Below are 20,339 nucleotides of genomic sequence, written 5' to 3' on the forward strand. Positions count from 1 at the left end.
TACCGTAACCACTTTCACTGGCATCTGAGAAGTGATGCAGCTGTGCACATCTGATTTGACCAAAGTTTGTAGGCTTCATACACCGGTCCACTTTACATTCCGAGACCTGCTAACCATTCTGGCCATCGCTGAGAGAAGGTTTGCGTTATACTCTCATCCCATCCACGTTTTTTCTTACAGTGATCCTGCAAAATTAACCTGGCTGGCAGTGTAAACTGTGCAAGAAATCCCTAAGGGTCGTAAACAGAACCAATCATGGATAAGATACCCCTTCTTGTACATGGTCGCTCTTAAATCGAGATTCTGAACTTGAACACATCTGTTTCAACGCACCAGTGTAATCCTAGTGCTCTTTCCATTGGCAGATTCTCTTTGTCCAAATCCAACTCTCTGGTCTCCTTGGCTCTGTTATCTGGTGGAATGGTTTCCAACACAACACGGCTGTTGCTGATCCACTTTGATAGCCTGAATCCTCCTTTATTGCAGAAGGAAGTCAGATGTTTTACCATTTGAATTGCTTCCTTTCCGTAGACATGGATTTTAAACAATCATCCACATAGAAGTTGTTCTTTGCTGTGTTTGTCACTTCTTCTGGAAAGTGAGCTTTATTGTCCTTGACGGACTTACTTAATGCAAAGTTTGCACAACTTGGTGATGACACTGCTCCAAAGAGATGTACCTTCATCTGATATTCAACGAGATCTTGTTGTGCATCACCATCAGGCCTCCATAGGAATCGCAAGTAGTCAATATGCTTTTCTGATACTTTGACTTGATGAAACATATCAGCCATCAAATCAATTGGTTCTTGGCTGAATTTAACAAGAACTCCGATGAGTGAGTTAGTAAGGTGCGGACCCTGCAGTAGTTGACAATTAAGTAACGTTCCTTTGAAGACTGCAGCACAGTCAAAGACCACCCTCAAGGTCCCTTTCTTCGAGTGATACACCACGTGGTGCGGAATGTACCAAAGCACTCCGTCACTTCGATTCAGCTGGTTTGTTGATACCATTTCAGCATAATCATTGTCAATCATGTCATTTAGGAAAAATGGATATTCATCATGAAATTTCATATTCTTGTCAAACTTGCGTTTCAGATTCTGGGTGCGTTGCTCTGCAATGTGACAATTATTTGACAGACTAACACTTTCTTGTTTGAAAGGTAAGTATAGACAATAATGTCCATCTATCATCTTTACTGAGTGGTTCATAACATCCAAGAACTTTAACTCTTCTCTGGACATTTCTTCTGATTCCTTACTGGTACTTTAATTGAAGTCGTGATTGTATTGCTTGATCAATAGCTCTTCTAATTTAACAGTAGATATTCGAGTGACAGCAGAAGCAAGGTGGTTATTCCGGTTCCTGCATTTGTTGTTCCTTCTCAAGAGGCATAGATAACCCATCCGAGTATAACCCAAACCTCACAACAAATGGTCCGTCCCTTGACTGCTGATGAACTCTTTGACAGTTGCAATTGGTTTAGGATCTTGAATACTCCCATAGTTGAAATTTGACATTAACCATACTTCCCTTTCCATGAAATTCATCAGATCAGGAAGCATGACCTCTCGATCCTCATCTTCCTGTATCAGACCTCCTTTATCCCTCCATTTTTCTCTAAGCCTACAGGGCAGTTTTAGAATGACAGCTTTCATATTACTAATAACATTCATTTCTTGCATGTGGTTGAGATTTCTCATTGAGCAACAACAACCTCTAAGAAATATCGCGAACTCATGCACTGCCTTCACATCTTCTGCCTTGATAGCTGTTCAAGCGTAGGCCTATTCATGTATACATTCGCAATCTTCTGTTCATTACCAAAATGTTCTTTAAGCAATTTCTTTGCCATTTGATAGCTCTCATCTGCAGGCAAATTTCGACAACTTCCAACAAGCTGCTTTGAATATCCGCTTGTGTAATACTCCAGAAATCGTAAGCGATCTCTTTCATTAGTAGTTTTCATTTCCACTCCTTCATGAAACGCCATTATGAAAGTTTCATATTGCAAAGGATCACCGTCTAACTTAGGAATTTCCATTGGAGGTAAAATGGAAGAGATATTATGTTGAGCTAGAGACTTGTTAATTTCATTTTGTTTCCTCACCAATTCACAGATTTCTTATTTAAATCCCTCATTGGAATCAGAGGACCGGTAAACAGGCCTCTGATAAAAGCACTGGTCTGCATAAGTTTTGTCGCGAGCCTCGTGGTTAGTTGTTTGTCCCTGGCTGGGCGTAAATGGATGATAAACAGGCCTCTTCCGATCTTGGCTTGCTCGAGCCTGTGTATTAGGCCTCTGAGAAGAGTGCCGATTAGCTGGCTTGTCATAGCACCCGGTTGCTGAGATGATGTTTTGTCGCCCATCCACTTACTCAGTGCTAGTTCTGAGTCAGGCCAGATATTCTCTGGCTGCAGATTTGATTTAGCTGCTGTTTCCAGCTTAGCAGCTTTCTTGGACTAAGGAACTCTTCTTCTGAGATATTCTTGAGCCGCATCTCGAACCCTGACCTTCCAGTCCCTCCTACTTCGTCTTGACAACTGCCAACTTCGTGGCTATTTCCAGCTGTTCCTCTGATCCTCAACTGTTCTTCTTGTTCCTCAGCCTCTCTATCCAACTGTTTAGCTTCTCTCTTCAGCTGTTTTCTTCGTTCCTCAATCTCGTATTTTTTCTCCAAGGCGGCAGCTTCTAGCGAGAGAGTAGCTAATTCAGCTTCAGCTTCCTTTTGAGCAGAGACCCTAGTAATTGAACTGGCTACAGAACCAGATTTATGTCTTGATTTTCGTGACGAGACGTTTGAAAAACTATCTTGGGGTGCAATTTCTTCCTCAATTTTAGCACCTTGTTATGTAGTTGTTCCCACTGTAGAGCAACAGTATCCCGTACCTGCCTTCCCTCCATACCCCCTGATCCCCTTAGCCACAAGGGCCACATCTAACTCCCTCTTAAATATAGCAATGAACTGGCCTAACTACCGTCTGTGGCAGAGAGTTCCAGAGATCACAACTCTCTGAAGAAAAAAGTTCTTCTCATCTCAGTTTTAAAGGATTTCCCCCTTATCCTTAAGCTGTGACCCCTTGTCCTGGACTTCCCCAACATCGGGAGCAATCTTCCTGCATCTAGCTAGTCCAACCCCTTAAGAATTTTGTAAGTTTCTATAAGATCCCCTCTCAATCTCCTAAATTCTAGAGAGTATAAACCAAGTCTATCCAGTCTTTCTTCATAAGACCGTCCTGACATCCCAGGAATCAGTCTGGTGAACCTTCTCTGCATTCCCTCTATGGCAATAATGTCCTTCCTCAGATTTGGAGACCAAAACTGTACGCAATACTCCAGGTGTGGTCTCACCAAGACCCTGTACAACTGCAGTAGAACCTCCCTGCTCCTATACTCAAATCCTTTTGCTCTGAAAGCTAACATAACATTCGCTTTCTTCACTGCCTTAAGAGAACTGAATGCCTACTTTTGACTGGTGTATTATGACACCCAGGTCTCGCTGCATCTCTGAAACTAATAGTCGATACATCTTACTTGGATGACCTGAAATTAAAGTATATAATTAGTTAATTACCTAATTAAGTAGCTAATTACAAAATTAACCGTTGTGTCGGAAATAGACTGCCTTGAAACACCGACTGCCTTGAAAATTCAAAAATGTGATATTCTCAAGATCAGAACCTTAATATTATTGTAATGTTAAAACAAATAGTAAATACCCAACAACAAATTCATATTCATCAGTGTCATCAAAACAATTAAATTAATCTAAATTCAATTACTAGATCTAAACATCCAATCCATTGTTTAGGTATGTTACAAAACTTACCTTCAGCGGCGCTGCAGTTGTGTCGCTGCCCGTGTGCGCGACTTGGGTGCCTTTGAGAGGGGGGGGGTGGTTTAAAATGCGATTTTTCTGCAGCCTATTCAAATCGATCTCTGTCACGCTGTTTAGTTGCTAACGAAAAATCGCTTCGACTGCCGTTTTATTAAGTTTATTAAAATTAACGCTGGATAATTTAATTGTTGGAGTAAAATTAAAATCATCTTCAAATGCCGTCAACGCCGACAACGGGACAGATCTCACGTAGGGGACAAGGCAAGGTATGCCATTCATTTTTTCAGATAAACTTGCTTCTTAGGATGCCTTTAATCAAAATTTCAAGTTGCGAAAATGTAATTATGTAAATATACGAACCGGCAGTATTTTTCCTGCCGATATGGGGTTTAAATTCACTGCAACCGCAACGTTCCAAACCAGCGCGTTCCACAAAATCCCACTCGCAAGATGATTTAAATGGCCATTAATTTACAGGAATTAAACACTAAATTCCTTCCATTTGGCATATAAATTCATGACAATGAGATTTAAAAATCATGTTATATTGTGAATTCTTGTATGAATGTTATTTGGACACTTAGGCTTTTAAAAAAATGTTAACTTTTTCTTAAGATGTTTAGATCTAGTAATTGAATTTTGTGATTAGCTACATTTGGGTAACTAATTAATTATATGCTTTAATTTCAGGTCATCCAAGTAAGATTGTTTCACATTTGATTCAGAATGCTTCAATCTATAATAACTGAAAAAATCATTCAGTTCCCTTAATTTTTAAGAAAGTTATGGGCTTTTGACTATCCTTGATCACAGCTTTTGTGTTAAGTCAATGGAAAAGCAATAGGGAACAAGATGCTAATTTCCGAGTATGAAAATTGCCATAACATTTTTAATACTGCAGATATGAAAGTGAATTAGATGTCATATTAAACTTCTTTTTATGCTTTATCTGATGGGATAAATTGCAGATCTAATTTTTTAAATCTCAAAATTTTGTAACATTGCTACATTGTTAAGAAAAGGCTAAAAATCTTTGTTTTAATAGCCAAAGTATCCAAATAACAAACTGATCCCATTCACATAAGAATTCACAATATAACATGATGTTTAAATCTCACCTTGTCATGAATTTCTATGCCAAGTCGTAGGAATTGAATGTTTAATTCCCATAAATTTTACTCTGTTGGTTTATAACACTGCAGCAGGCAAGGGCCGTTTTGCACAGACATGTGTTCAAAATCCGCAAACATCCACTCTCAAGATAATCAAAATAATCATTTTTTGCACAATCATGTCATAAGAAAATCTAAATTATCTATATTTTGTGCTAACTTGAAGATAGCTGCTAGCGCTGAGCAGGTGTTGACCTTAAGAAGCTCAGTTTTAATTGCTGTTTTGGATTCCGTGGAGATACAGCGTGCCTAGCTAACGACTATTTACAACAGACACTGGCAAAGAAGACAATACAACCTTGAAAATAATGATTGATTTAAAGAAACAGAACAGATTGTAGTGTTGTTACAAATACCTGTCATCATCTGCGCTCTTGATGTGCTCACTGCCTAAGCGTGCGACTCGAGAGGCTGTGGGTGGGGGGGTTAGTAAAATGCAGGTTTTTAATTGGTTGTCAAGGAGGGATTTCCTCGTTAAACAAGCTTATGAGGAAATTTTGTTCTGTCATCCCATTCGCGATTTTAAAAAAAAACATTGCTTAACTATTGAATCGCTGGGTGAAAATCGGGACAGCTTCAACGCGTTCAAAATTACGGATCGCAAGCTCAGGACAAAACAAAAGGTATGTACTGTCGGGCGTTTATTTAACATCATATCTAGTTTATGGTGTAATTTCATATTAATCTGTTGATGCGAAATATGCTATTTAGGCCCCGATATCGGCCGTGTCCTGCCTGCCGGCTGTGACTGTGAGTGTGCGCAAAATCATGGCGGCGACCACAATCCGATCTCTGTATCATAATCCACATACATCCACTCTCAAGATAATTAAATTCATTATTTTTGCACAATCATGTCATAAGAACATCTAAATTATCTATATTTTGTTTTATTGTCTATCCATGATCAATATTTTCATACTAAATATCTGACTAAAAACTTCCACAGTAGATAGTTTTTAGTCAGATATTTAGTAAGAAAATATTGATCATGGATAAATCAATTAAAACTGAGCTTCTTAAGGTAAACACTTGCTAAGCGCTAGCAGCTATCTTCAAGTTAGCATAAACTGACTGCATTCTTTACTTCTGCAAAATATTCTCATGGGGTTTTAAACTTTATACTTCTGGAAGTTTTCAAATACGACAAAATTGTAGATCTACTCTCGGTTAATGAAATCTTCAATCTTCTTCTAATGACCCAGGCTCCACCATGTCAGTTGCCTGCGACCAGCAGATTCTTTGATCCAGGATTTAAGCTCTAATCTCTGGCAAAGATTCAGCTTCTTCAGTTCCACTGTTGAATCAGTCTTTGGCTTACTACCTCCTGGTAGTAACACAGTTTTTTACTTATTATATTGGCAGTTTCTATACGTTCTCAAAGTCCAACTTTGATAGGCATTACTCCTCGGGGATGGGTTGGAGGTACAGTTTACGCACTCACGACGCACTTAAGATAGTAAAAACAAATCTTCCAAACGTTACTCCTTGATTAATTAGTCTTTTATTGAAGTAGTACATAGCAAAGAAATAATCCATCACTTTCCGTTCTTAATCGTTGTTCCATTCCTGTGATATAAATCATATGAAAGTTTCTTCTTATAAGAGTATGTCATCTCATTAAGATTGAATTAAATAATGGTGTTGAAGGCGGAGGTATAGTCAATAAATAGGAGGCTACGCAAGTACATTTTTTATCCAAATGTTCCAACAATAAATATAGGGCCAGGGAAAGGACACCTGCCGTGGACCTGTTGTGACGCAAGGTCAAAGCTGTTTGGGAGGCTGGAGTTAAAGTGCGCCATGACCAGCTTTATGAAGCACTTCATGATGGTGGATGTCAGAGCCACTGGACAACGGTCGAAAACAAACTGCTGGAGGAACTCAGCAGGTCAAGGAAGCATCCATGGAAGGAAATGGACACGCAATGTTTCAGTTCTGATTAAGGGTCTTGACCCGAAAAGTATTTTGTTCATTTGCCTCCACAGATGTCGCCTGACCTGTTATATTCCTCCAGAAGTTTGTCTTTTGCTCAAAATTCCAGCTTCTGCAGTCTCTTATAGCTCCAATTTATATCTCCAATTGACTCACTGGGATGTCTTTGAGATGTAGGAGGGAACCCAAGAACCAGTGAGAATCACAGGGAGAGTGTTCAAACTCCACACAAGCAACACCTAAAGTCAGGATGGAACCTGGGTGCTTGGAGTAGTAAAACAGTGACAATAATGGCTCGGTCACCCCACTGTGAGGTCAATCGTGACAGCCAAGTTTGCAGAAACTAAAATATGTTAAGAAATTATTTCTCAGATGATGCTCAGGTACAAGTTTAAATTAGTGGAGATTACAAAAGAAAATAGAAAGTTTAGGAAATAAGGGATTTCAATTTTAATGAATGAGTTACTGCTGGAGATCCTACAAAACAAAATCCCAATTTGATTCTGTAGGAAAAAGGGGAAAAGTGCAAAGGAAGTGTTTTGGCTACATTTGAACCCACATTAAAAATGCGAAAAGACAGGAAGCTAATCAAATGCACAACCAAGTCCCGCCCAATATATTCATTATGAACCTCTGATTACACCGCCACTAAATAGTCTCCATTTTGATCTTCTTTCTTCAGGCTGGTGGCATTTCACTTGATAATATACTTCATGAAGATGCAGCAAAGGTCTTCAGGAATACAACCAATGACGCGTTAGTATTACGAATTGAGAGGCAGGTAAGTAACAATTTGAGATGGATTTTATAGTTAAATTAAGCAGGTCAGCAAGACGATGACTAGTTCAGAGACATGTACGTAATTATTACTGGCTTAGAGTAAACAAGCAGAAGCTACTTTCACGAGCAAATAGTTCAAGGTCTAGGGGCATAAATTAAAAATCTTGAGGTAAAGATACAGATGATATGAGAGGAAAAAAACATTTCTACACATCTGGAACTTAGTGCCTGCTGGGATGGTAGAAACAAAATCAGTCAGCGCTTTCAGAAAGCAATTGGGTTGGCACTTGAGAAAAAATAATTTGCATGGCCATAGGGAAAGATGAGGAGAATGGTACTGATAGGATTGCTCCATTAAATGGAACAGGCAGGATTGCTCTTCTAGTAAGAACACCTTCACTTCCAATTAGATGCATTATATGACCTACCTAATTACGTCAGGTGTGTTTATTTATATATGTACCAAAAATTGAACAATGAAATTCTTACTTGCAGGCCAGTAAACACAGTACTCATAGATGCCACAATGAATATAATAAAGTTTAATGATAAAAAAACAATATTAGTGTAAAAAGAAAAGCCCGAAGGGTTCCATCCCCGAGAACAGTTCGTAACCCAAATAATTTGCAAGTCGGAAATGTGGGCGTGAATCGAGATCCCGCACGGCAGAAATGCCTGCGTTGCTCCATAGGAATAGATGGGCTGGAGAAGTGTTTTTAATCTTGTTTTGCTACTGATTACCCACAAGGTCTGAGTTATTGTCTTCCTGCATGGGGTTATTCATAATCTCTTTCAAGAGGTCTATCTGTTTCAAAATGTTCAGCTTCTCTCTCTCTCTTTAGGCCCTTGGTCATACGATAGAGCTCAAAATGCTTCAAGATTGTTGATCAAATGTGGGTTGTCTTTCCAAAGATGTGACCAAAGGCTTTGCACTTCCTCCTGATCTGTAAAGATGTTCTTTCTTCTGTATGGGTCAGCTTTACATGGCGCTTCAGGTAGTGGTCAATCAGAAACACCTTGTTACCTCCTAGGTGGGGGCAAGGTCTTTCACGCACCTCTTCGTGCTGCTCTTTTATATGTTTCTTAAGTTCATCAACTGCTCTGTAAACAGCACAGCAACCCTTATACAGGTGCACAACCTTTTATCCGACGATCCAAATAACGAAAACCTCCGAATAGCGACATTTTTTCGGTCCTTAAGAAAGGTCCTTGAAAACGTTCACCGAGGGCGACCCGCAGAGGTGACAGCGGAACCTCCGGTCGGTCCTCGAAGAAAGGGGAACTAAATCCCCATTCATAAAAGAGAAGGTGAGGGTATATTGCGCGGGAGGGTTAATAATTGACAATATGCTGCTACCTGCCAGCTGAGTTAAAAAGTTCCCACGGTAGACACGATACACAGTGTATCGTGAGTCTTGCGTGGGAACTTTTTAACTCAGCGTGCAGGCAGCAAATTGTCGCTCCCTTCAGTTTCACCCCACCTACACCCCTCTGCTCCCCGGCCATGTGTGTGACCCCTTCCCTCCCCTCTCCAGCTCCCCGCTCATTGCACCGGCGCGGGGGCTTTGCACTGTCTTCACGTCGGCGATTCTAGCAGCGCAGTGCAGTCACCGGAGACGTCAGGACCAACGGGACACCGACCCCCAGGCCCACCGCAAGCACGGAGATCCCAGAGACCCACAGCCAGCAGCAGCCCAGCCCCGTTCCAACTCCAGAGGAAAACTGCAAACTGGCCGGAGACGTCAGGACCACCAGAAGCCGCTCCCCGATGGGCCGCTACGGCGACAAGTGGCAGTTCGCCCACAGCCCGAGCTCCGCCCTCTCATCGGGACACCGACCCCCAGGCCCACTGCAAGCACGGAGATCCCAGATCAGCAACTCCAGCCCAGCCCCGTTCCAACTCCAGAGGAACACGCAGTGTATGGGCAGAAGCTGATAGTGTGGAAGGTACTACTTGTTCTTGGGGTCGCGCAGCTCGGGCTGTGGGCGAACTGCCACTTGTCGCCGTAGCGGCCCATCGGGGAGCGGATTCCTCTGGAGTTGGAGGGGGAGGGGGGTATTGTGCTGTTTGATCGCCCCCTACTATCCCAGGGACAGGGAGACAGGACGTTCACCGAGGGCGGCCCGCAGAGGTGACAGCGGAACCTCCGGTCGGTCCTCGAAGAAAGGGGAACTAAATCCCCATTCATAAAAGAGAAGGTGAGAGTATATTGCGCGGGAGGGTTAATAATTGACAATCTGCTGCTACCTGCCCGCTGAGTTAAAAAGTTCCCACGGTAGACACGATACACAGTGTATCGTGAATCTTGCGTGGGAACTTTTAAACTCAGCGTGCAGGCAGCAGCAGATTGTCGCTCCCTTCAATTTCACCCCACCTACACCCCTCTGCTTCCCGGCCATGTGTGTGACCCCTTCCCTCCCCTCTCCCGCTCCCCGCTCATTGCACCGGCGTGGGGGCTTTGCACTGTCTTCACGACGGCGATGGCTGCAGGACAGTGCAGTCACCGGAGACGTCAGGACCAATTGGACGTCGACCACCAGGCCCACCGCAAACACAGAGATCCCAGAGACCCACAGCCAGCAGCAGCCCAGCCCAGCCCCGCTCCAACTTCTTCTGCCGGGATCAAGGCGCAAACTCGCGACCTTGCGGATATGAGCCGAGCACTCTACCACTGAGCCAGCCATTAAAATCTACGCAAAAAAATTTCCATTCCGAAGACCGACAAATTCTGAATTACGAAAGGTGTCTGGTCCCAAGGCTTTCGGATAAAAGGTTGTGCACCTGTACTGACATCGATACACGGTGGGGAAATCTTTCCTTTCCTAGTTTGACTTCAGTTTCCGGCCACGTTTTTGTCCAGATTGTTTCTTCACATCCTTAATATTGCACTTCTTAACTGGTAACTTACTCTTCTTCTTCTTCCAATATGGTTGAAAGGACATCTGAAGAGTCATTCTTAACTTTTGTTTCTCTGTCATCTTCACTTGATAAATACCTTTCAGAAAGATCACTGGATTCCAATCCATCCACAACATCATTTCTTATAGAACAAGTTGCTTCATTGCAGTTAACTGTGTTTTTCTCATATTTAATGATCGAGTTGCAACTTGTACCTGAACTCTGTACATTCAGGATCTTAGTGCAAGAACATATCCTTCTTCAATGGGGATTCCCAGTTGTCCATATCCACTGACCGCGAACTGGTTCCACTATATGTACAAGACTGAAAGTCTGCTAACGCTGGGACAGGTTGATGCTTCGCAACATTATCACCCTCACCATTTTCAGTCACTGTTCCATTCCAAGGTGAAAGGGTTATTGAACCATCCAGAACTTCCTCCATTGAGTCCTTATTTCTATTGAATGGGCACTGTCCCTCATTCAAAACAACACTGCGATTTGAATGCATGTCCAGGATGTAACTGGGGCCCTCTGTTCAGAGTTCTGAACAGTCCTTCCAATTGCTAGGATTCTGCCTAATTCACCTCTACCCCATTGCAGACATTGGACTTTGTCTCTGGAACTGGTGTGCTATAATGCTCAGAACTATGTTCTCCACATTAACCTTTCCTTTGTCTACCTATTTTAGGTGAGTCTGGCTTGATTGCATTTATTCATGTTAATCCTTTGTGTCTTGCTGACATTGAAAAAGGGTGCAAGGTTCTTTAGACTCATCATTTAGCTGTTGAATAACTATTAACTGGGTTCCTGCTTAATTAATGTTTCCAAACTTAGCTGACGATTCAATTTCAATAGGTTTGTTTTTATCTGTATTCTGGGTGAACCATGAACATCTGAACATTCAAATTGTGAGCCTTCTCGAACCACTTCTCACATAGGTCACAAGCAAATTCAAGTTCAGCTTCTGCCTTGTGCTTGGTCATATGTTATTTTAAGGATATCTCTTTGCCTGCACTGGAAACCACAAACTTCACACTGCAAAGGTTTTGCTCCAGTATGGCGCATTGGGTGAACTGACAGTTGTTTCCGCTTTTCTGGTATTACTGTGTTTAAACAATAAATAAAATGTGCTTCGTGTTATCAAGGGGTGGGGGGGGGGAGGGGTAGTGGGAAGAGATAAAATTGTTCATTGTCAGGCACACTTGTCATCTGCTCGCCAGGGAATTTGTGTCCCCCCCCATTGTTTTAACTCACTCTGGTGTGGGGGGGTCGGGGTCCGGTGGCGGTGCATCGCGGTCAGTGACGCTGGGTGGGCAGAGGGACCAGACTGTCCCCAACTCTGCTGCAGCTGACGGGGACGTTGCCGAGTTTTCATCCCCGTGTGCGTGTGTGCTGCCGACCCACAGCCCATCACAGAGCGGCTGCATGGGGGAGACGAGACGGGAGGGCGGCCGTGGCTGGACAGCGCTGACCCTGGGGGGAGTGGGGGCTCCTTCGGTCGTTTACGCCTTGGTGCTCGGGTTCAGAGTGCCCAGTCACCTTCCAGCCCCAGGCGGTCTTGTGTGGAAAAATGACCTCCACCCTCCCTTCTCCCCCGGCCAGTGATGTGATGGACGCATGAGGTCTGGACCAATCGCTGACGAGTCCCGCCCCCCCTGGCGACGTCATGCCCTTTATCTGGCTTTTTGGCATTGCGTCCGTTCGGTGATTTGGCTTTTCGGCAATGGGCCCTTTCGGTTACTTGGCCTTTAGGCGTCCCGCCCTTTTCGGTTAGTTGGCTTTTAGGTGTCCCACCTTTTCAATTATTTGATTTTTCGGCGTTGCGCCCTTTCGGTTATTTGGCTTTTCGGCGTTGTTTCCGTTCGGTTATTTGGCTTCCACTTCTTCCCTTCGGCTTCTCGTCCTTCGATGCCACGTCCGGGTACCTTTGTGTATGCCTAGCTAAATGAACCCCGTAATTCAATTTATAAATAGCCAGTAGGAATTTTTATACATTTAACAATCTATTGTCAGGGGTAAAATTAGTACCAGAAATATTCCAAAGGTCTAGGGACATGATGCAAGAGGATCCAGCATCATCTGTGTGCTCAAGATGATATTCTAATTGCATCAGCCACTGAGGAATAGACTATTCAAATATTTGTGGGACTATTTAGATAATTGTATCAGCTTAATGCCAATCTTAAACAAAGGAAATCTGCTTTCATGCTTATTTAGGTCTGCAAATAGATGGAAATGGACTGCAGAGAGGAGAAAGTTATTATTAAAGGCTGAAAAGCCTGCAAATGTTGCTGAACCCAGGTGGATTTAGATAAGATTCATGACAATGCCTGATTCCTACCTGATCATAACTCAACATTGATAATTTGCTCTACGAGAGAATGCAGTGAGAAGTCAACAAATAGGAGACTCACGATGGGCTTAAGTTTTATACAGCTATATCTGGAGAGGAGACACAAGGCTTATCACCTCCAGCCTTGGCTACTTTCTCAATCTACCCTCCCCCCCTCATCTGCTAATCAATCCCTCCTCACTTGAATCCACCTCTTAGTTGCATGCTCTTGCCCCATGCTTTTGCTCATCTCTCTCTATCAGCTTTCTCCCCTGTACTCCAACAGGCTGAGTTCCAACCCAAAATGTCTGTCCATTTCCCTACGTAGACACTGCTTGACCCGTTGCTTTCCCTCAAAAGTTTGTTTTTACTTAATTTAGAGAAGAACCAAAGGAGAAGAAATCAAAACAGTTTTGGTATTGTGACTCCAGCATCAAGAAGCGGTTCATTTCACACAATGAGGTTCACATATTAGGTGACCTACAGCCTGTATATCAAGGTACTGCAAATGTACGACTGATGCTGTTCCTATAAAATCCTCAAACTCCACTGGAAACAAGTCAATATCAGTGTCCTATCCCAGGCCAACATCTCCAGCCTGAGTCCCTAATGACTTGCAATCAGATCCATTCGCCATGTTGTTTGCATGTCCGATGACAGACTCCTGAAATAGATACACTATCCAGCCTCTATTTTGGGTAGCGATTCATGAATCCCAATTGACTCCAAGTAATCTCTGGTCCATGGCTGCTCAAAGTGGAGAAGGAATCTCTTTCCCCTGTAGATTGAGTCAAGTCAACCAAACGGTTTCTATTACCATTTCCCAGTCTGATGAAGGGTCTTGATCCAAAACATCACCTATTCCTTTTCTCCAGGGATGCTGCCTGACCAGCTGAGTTACTCCAGCATTTTTTTGTGTTTCAATTTCCTCTCTTCCACTTCCCTCTCTATATTTGTTTGAACAAGCTTCTAGCTCACTCTAAGCCTCATATCTATTTATATTTTGGCATTATATCCACTTATGGAGTGAAGGTGCTTTCCACATGGTATTGAGAATCTTAAACCCATACATTGGGAGCACATATAAGCTCAGTGTGCCATCTGACCAACACCCATCCATCTCCCACCCTTCATATACAATACTGTCCTATCCACACTGGCTTCATCTATCATTTCAAAACTTACAGAACTGGTGGAAACAAATCATCTTTGATCCTGAGGACCGTTGAAGATGAACATCATGACAACATCATACTGGGACCTCCTGGCAGATTGGAGATGCAAAGATGAGATTTCAGAAAAATACGGGAGGTGCACAGGACATGGAATTATCTTATGAAATTTGGCCGTAGATTTTGCAAAGTTTACATTGAGGATTTACACCTAGTTTATGATATCTGTGAAATGTAGCAAAGAAGACTGTGAGGTCTTGGGCTAAGGGAATCAAGGGATATGGGGGAAAAGCCGGAATGGGGTACTCATTTTGGATGATCAGCCATGATCATATTGAATGGCAGTGCTGGCTCAAAGGGCCGAATGGCCTACTCCTGCACCTACGTGTCCCACGCCCAATGATCTCCTCCCAGCTCTTGTATCATTACGAACTCAGTCCTCTGACCTGTTCAGGAAAAAGTTGAGTTGCCTGTTGCTTCCCACCATGAATGGAGCACCGCAGCTGTGAGGCCTAAGATGCCTCATGTATTCTCAAAATTCCACGACCCTATATTAATTCATAAAACAATTTTTTTTTTAATTCCAGGGTGAACCAGACTTTGGTGAAGAGATGAGTCCATCCAATAAATGGAGTCCATCGCAAACCTTGCAGGTTATTAAAATATCTTGTACAAATTAAAACACTGATACGCCTTTCTTTATGTTATCTTCTCTGGTGTTCCCATGTATTTAAAATGCAGAACGTACATTCCAGACTTTGTGACAGATGCAAACAAATATTAAAAGAGAGTGAAGAAAAAACTCAATCATAAAACTGCTTCATTGTGTCCTGGAGGTGGAACTAATAAGCTCATTATTATTTTTTGAAAAATCCATGACCAAACCACAAGTAAATTCTGATTTTGCCTCGTATTTGAGGCATTTGGTAGTAGAATAGTTAAGTTGCCATACCAGCAATCCAGACATTTGAAATTGTCAATTCTCTGAGTTTAAAGATAAGTTAGCTGGCATGACATCTGTATATTTCTACTTTCTTATGCAGTCACCGGAGTCTGGAGGACATGATTCCATTCAGGTTTTATCAATTTTGAGGTTTGCTCCTTTCCCACTTACTTATGGCTTCTGCGTGCTCTTGATGCATAGCCTTAATATTGAATACTTCTCCACTTTGAAATTCAAGAGTCAAGAGTCAAGAGTCAAGAGTCAAGAGTCAAGAGTCAAGAGAGTCAAGAGTCAATTTAATTGTCATTTGGACCCCTAGAGGTCCAAACGAAATGCCGTTTCTGCAGCCATACATTACACACAAATAGACCCCAGACACAACATAATTACATTTTACATAAACATCCATCACATAGCTGTGATGGAAGGCCAAAAAAAACTTATCTCTCCACTGCACTCCCCCCCCCCCCATGTCAGAGTCAAAGTCAAAGCCCCCGGCTGGCGATGGCGATTGTCCCGCGGCCATTGAAGCCACGCCGGGTGGTGCGAGGTCGCACACCGGGTCTTGGTGTTGGAGCCCCCGGTGTGCGCTCGCAAAGTCCCGTGGCCATTCCAGCCGCGCGGGGCGGTGTAGTCCAGGCCCCGCTCCAGGAGCTCTTCAACCCCGCAACACGGGCGGGAGAATTCGCCGTTGCAGGAGCCCCGAAAAGCGGTCTCCCTCCAGGGATCCGCGGGCTCCCGGTGCCGCCGTCCGCAGACCCGCAGCAGCAGGTCCGACTAGCAGCGGCATCGGCAGCAGCAGCAGCAGAGCAGCAGCAATCCAGCAGCAGCAGCGCTTGAAACCGCTCCAACCGCTCTGGACTCGGCCAGACGGCGACGGTGAGTAGCACCACAGTCCCCGGCTTCTTCCTGTTGGAGGCCGCTCCTCGTTGCGGCCCCAACGACAACGGAAACCTGACGAGAAAAAGGTCGGGTCTCCAGTGCAGGGAGAGATTTAAAAAGTTTTGAGGTTTGCTCCCACCCCACCCCACCCCCACCCCCCACACACACACTGCGTGTTAACAAAAACTACAGTAAAACACAGACAGAAAATAATAAAAACGCGGACAGACTGCAGAGGCCGCAGCTGGCCAGAGTGAAATTCACGGGCCAGTGACTCCTACGAGTTAGTGGGAATGTTGCCTTTCTTCAAAAGACTCACCATTTCCCGGAATCCTTTTCTTTGTTCACCTGCAATCTCTTCATATGACAGAGCTCTAAATAATGCATCTCTTTCAGAACTCTGGTGTCGGACATACATACAAAGTGGCCTGCACAATGGCTGATGTAACTAGGGCCGGAAGACTGGGAATAGACACAAAATGCTGGAGTAACTCAGCAGGACAGGCAGCATCGCTGGAGAGAAGGAATGGGTGATGTTTCGGGTCAAGACCCTTCTTCAGACCTCAGCTTCTTCTTCTTGCGTATGGCGTGCACAGCCTAAAGTAGACCTCAGCTGAGGCCAGACAGCAACTCTCAGACACCTCCTCCTGCTTATCCTTGGACCATGGTCCCACAGACGAGCACCAGACCTTAATATCACACATTTCTGATTTCATTACTTCCGGCTCTCTGCTCTCTAAAGCCTTCAACCTTCTCATTCCCCAGCCCCGCACGGCCCGATTTTATCTTCTCCCCAAAATCCACCCTCGCTCTGAAGACTGGGGATGGTGGTCTGGGGGAAATCACCAATGTTAGTTCATTTGTCCCCTCTTGATAATAATTTTACAGACAGTATTGGTGATATTTTTTCAGAGCCTTGTGATGCCTGCTGTGAGTAAACCAGGTTTTCAGAGCATGCTGGCAGAGACCACTGCTGCCCAGTCAACCATGAATTTTGGGTCTGAGATCTTGTTCTTCATCTATCCCTTTCTTCAATTGGCCCCGGAAAATGTCAGATGGTGAAGAATTAATTATCAATGTCTGCCTTCTCTGGGAGGTAGCTCCCAAAAGGTCCATAATTTCCAGGGTTTCATGGAATCTTTATTGTCAGACTATCAGATTATATGCTGGTTAACATTTGGAATCTCTAATAAACATAAACAAGTTTATGAAGTATCTAAGGCAAAATAGTAAATGGCTCAAATTATTATTCAATTTTAGTTTGTTCATTCGATAATAATAATAATGCTTATTTGAACAATAATCTCATAACCTCTTGCTTGTATCATGACAGTACTCTGGAAAGAAGCGTCAAAAATGGTACCAACACTCAAGGTTTCACACAGCCAGATTACCATGGATCATCCTGGCATCTTCTGTAGTGACCATAGCCATTGTGATGGGGGCACTGAAAATATCAGCAGTGAAGAAATGAAATAAATCCCCACTTATTTTCACAATTAGCCGAAATGATTGCCAGTATCTTTATTCCATCGCAGTGGCATTACTCTACACACCGCTTGGCGAAGTTACATCATAATATGGGAAATATGAGCAGATGTAGGCCACTTGGTCCTTCAAGCCTGCTGCAGCACGCCATCAATTTTGATCAGCATGTGTCACAGATAGTAGAGCTTTCCTCGCTCCTCCAGGGGCCTGGTTCATTCCTGGTTTCAGGTACTGTCAAAGTGGAATTTGCACATTATACCTGTGACCAAGTGGGTTTCCTCTGGGTGCAATAATTGGAGCAGAAAGATCTTGAAATGTCAAATGGGTGGATTGGAAGTTGGTATGCTCATTCTGCAATTTAACCCCCACACCTGTGTGCTATTGATACAGACATGAGGTTCCTAATGTAATTCCGATAGCTTATTTTTTATTTGGAGTGGATGTGAGCTAGGGATTCTCAGGTATTAGTGATGTTGTTGCATTTTTACATGCTTTAAGAATATTCTTGTATCATTTCCTCCATCCACCTGGTAATCTCCAGCCTTGAGAAAGTTCAGAGTGGTGTGTTTATTTTGGAGTCTGGTGTTGGGAATGACATTGCTTACTCATCAGACCTTTGTTTAACTAGTGCCAGGCAAGTCACCCTGGGAGAGGATGCTGATCTTAGTTCACTTACCTGCCAGTGATTTGGGGTTTTTACAGAGGTAGTATTAGTAGTATCTCTCCAATACCCTGAGGTCCCTGACATTGGTGGCTCAAGTCTCAGAAGTATACAGGAGGGCAGGGATCACTGTCCTCCTGCAACGAGTTTCATATCTGGGATGAGGTCTTGATCATCAAACTCCTATTTTGACAGTCATTAAAGATGGTGTTGCTGTGCTGGATTTCCTCATTGATATCTGCCTTTGTTAAAAAAGTGGTATCCAAAGATATGTGTGGTGTTCCAAGCCAAGACACCAGCAAATTCTAAATGCAAAAGCAGCTGATGATGAAATAAAACTGAAAATGCATAGAACGCACAGCTGGTCTTTTTCAGAATCATCATAGGTGAGGTGGCAGAATGTTGAAAATACAGTTTGAAACTATTTAAACATAAAATTATTAAAAGACCAAAAGGAAATAACATTGAAGAAGGGTCCAGAACTGAAAGGCCCTAGGGCAGCACGGTGGTGCAGTGGTAGAGTTGCTGCCTTACACCGTCAGAAACCCGGGTTCGATCCTGCCCACGGGTGCTGTATGTACAGAGTTTATACATTCTCCCCGTGATCTATGTGGGTTTTCTCAGGGATCTTCAGTTTCGTCCCACACTCCAAAAACGTACATGTTTGTAGTTTAATTAGCTTTGTATAATTGTAAATTGACCCATGGGTGTGTAGGATAGTGTAAGTGTGCGGGGATCGCTGGTTAGCGCGGACTTACTTGGTGGGCCAAAAGGCCTGTTTTCACGCTGTCTCTAAACTAAACTAAGCCCTCTAAATAACTGAGACAGCAGAAACAAATGGGGTATCAGCAGAATTAAATATGGAATATCACAAGTGGAGTATAATGCATTTCATCAAGTACTTTAACATATATATTGTGATATATGTTAATTTAGAATGTGAATATGTAATATATCACATACGTAAGACATCATTCTTCCTATTTTAAAGCATCGCATTCTTATCTGAAATGGAAAATGTAACCCACTTCTGAAGCTGTCAACATTACAGATGGAAATATAAGGAACTGCAGACACTGGAGTCTTGAGCAAGACAGAAAGTGCTAGAATAACTCAACGGGTCGGGCAGCTTCTCTGGTGGGAATGGATAGGCGCAGTTTGAAGCAGGGACCCTTCTTCAGACTGATTACTACAGATAGTACTGGTGCAGAGATAGCAGGGTTGAACATCCAACTACGGGTAGTTGCCGGCAAGTCAGTGGACAGAGTTCAGGACTAGTAATTATTATCTACAAGGTTATACTTAAAAAGCACCCAAACGCACGCTGCAGAAAAGGGAAAACTCTAAACTAAATATATTGTTGTGCAGCTGGTAGAGTTGCTGCCTCATAACATCAGAGACCTGGGTTCGATCTTGACCTCAGGTGCTGACTGGGTGGAGTTTGCACGTTCTTCCTGTAACTGCATGGGTTTCCACCAGGTCTTCTGGTTTCTCCCCACACCCCAAAGATGTGCAGGGTTATAGGTTAATTGGCCTCTGTAAATTGCCCCTAGTGTGCCGGAAAAGTAGGATAATATTGAACCAGTGGGTGATCGACGGTCGTCGTGGGTGGACTGAAGGGCCTATTTCCATGCTGTAGCTATAAAGTAAAGTAAATAATTTGACATTAACAAATAACTGAAACAACTGCATTAAAATATTCAGTTGATTTATTTAAGTCTCCCTCTCATTTTACTGCAGGGCTTGAATATTTCAAATTTGTGAGAACTCTTAGTTCTCAGGGTTTTCAGAAAGTATTGAGTAGCTGCTGTTATTTCTGTTACAGTTTCTTCTTGCTGTGAGGTTTGTTCTCAATCTAAAAATACATTGTGGTACGGTGCTCAATCTCTCTTTTATTTAACACATTGGGTTTGTGTTAACCTTATTAAAAGGGAAATGATTCTGATGCTCTGGTTTATTTCTACAGAACGCTCATTAAGCTAGCGTTGTTTTCTTCAGAATGGGATAGATAGGAAATTTAATTGAGGTGTATAAAATCATTAGGAACCTGAAGAGAATGAATAGGAATGTTATTTCTATTAGTCGAAGGATTAAAAGCTATGGGGTACAGAAGGGTCCCGACCCAAAACATGATCTGTTCCCCTCCAGAGAGGCTGCCCGATCTGCTGAGTTCGTGCAGTCTGTTTTTGCTCAAGATTCCAGTGTCTGTAATCTCTTGTGTCACCAACATA

At 43.1% G+C, this 20,339-nt stretch overlaps 1 protein-coding gene across 2 annotated transcripts in view; it reads left to right on the plus strand.

Moving 5' to 3' along the window:
* LOC129699458 (synaptojanin-2-binding protein-like) overlaps nt 1-19,255 on the plus strand; it is a 39,358-nt gene extending 20,103 nt beyond the window's left edge. Inside the window, exons 3-5 of one of the 2 annotated variants that reach the window (XM_055639271.1) lie at nt 7,631-7,729; nt 14,722-14,787; nt 16,356-17,167. In XM_055639271.1, the coding sequence (XP_055495246.1) occupies nt 7,631-7,729; nt 14,722-14,787; nt 16,356-16,493 (303 nt within the window). In that variant the 3' untranslated portion in view covers nt 16,494-17,167. Of the gene's footprint in view, nt 1-7,630; nt 7,730-14,721; nt 14,788-16,355; nt 17,168-17,292 lie in introns of those variants that run through there. The other variant, XM_055639270.1, reaches the window with a different exon arrangement.
* The last annotated feature ends 1,084 nt before the right edge of the window (nt 19,256-20,339 follow it).

The sequence above is a fragment of the Leucoraja erinacea genome, chromosome 8, assembly GCF_028641065.1.
Source record: "Leucoraja erinacea ecotype New England chromosome 8, Leri_hhj_1, whole genome shotgun sequence".
NCBI lineage: Eukaryota > Metazoa > Chordata > Chondrichthyes > Rajiformes > Rajidae > Leucoraja > Leucoraja erinaceus.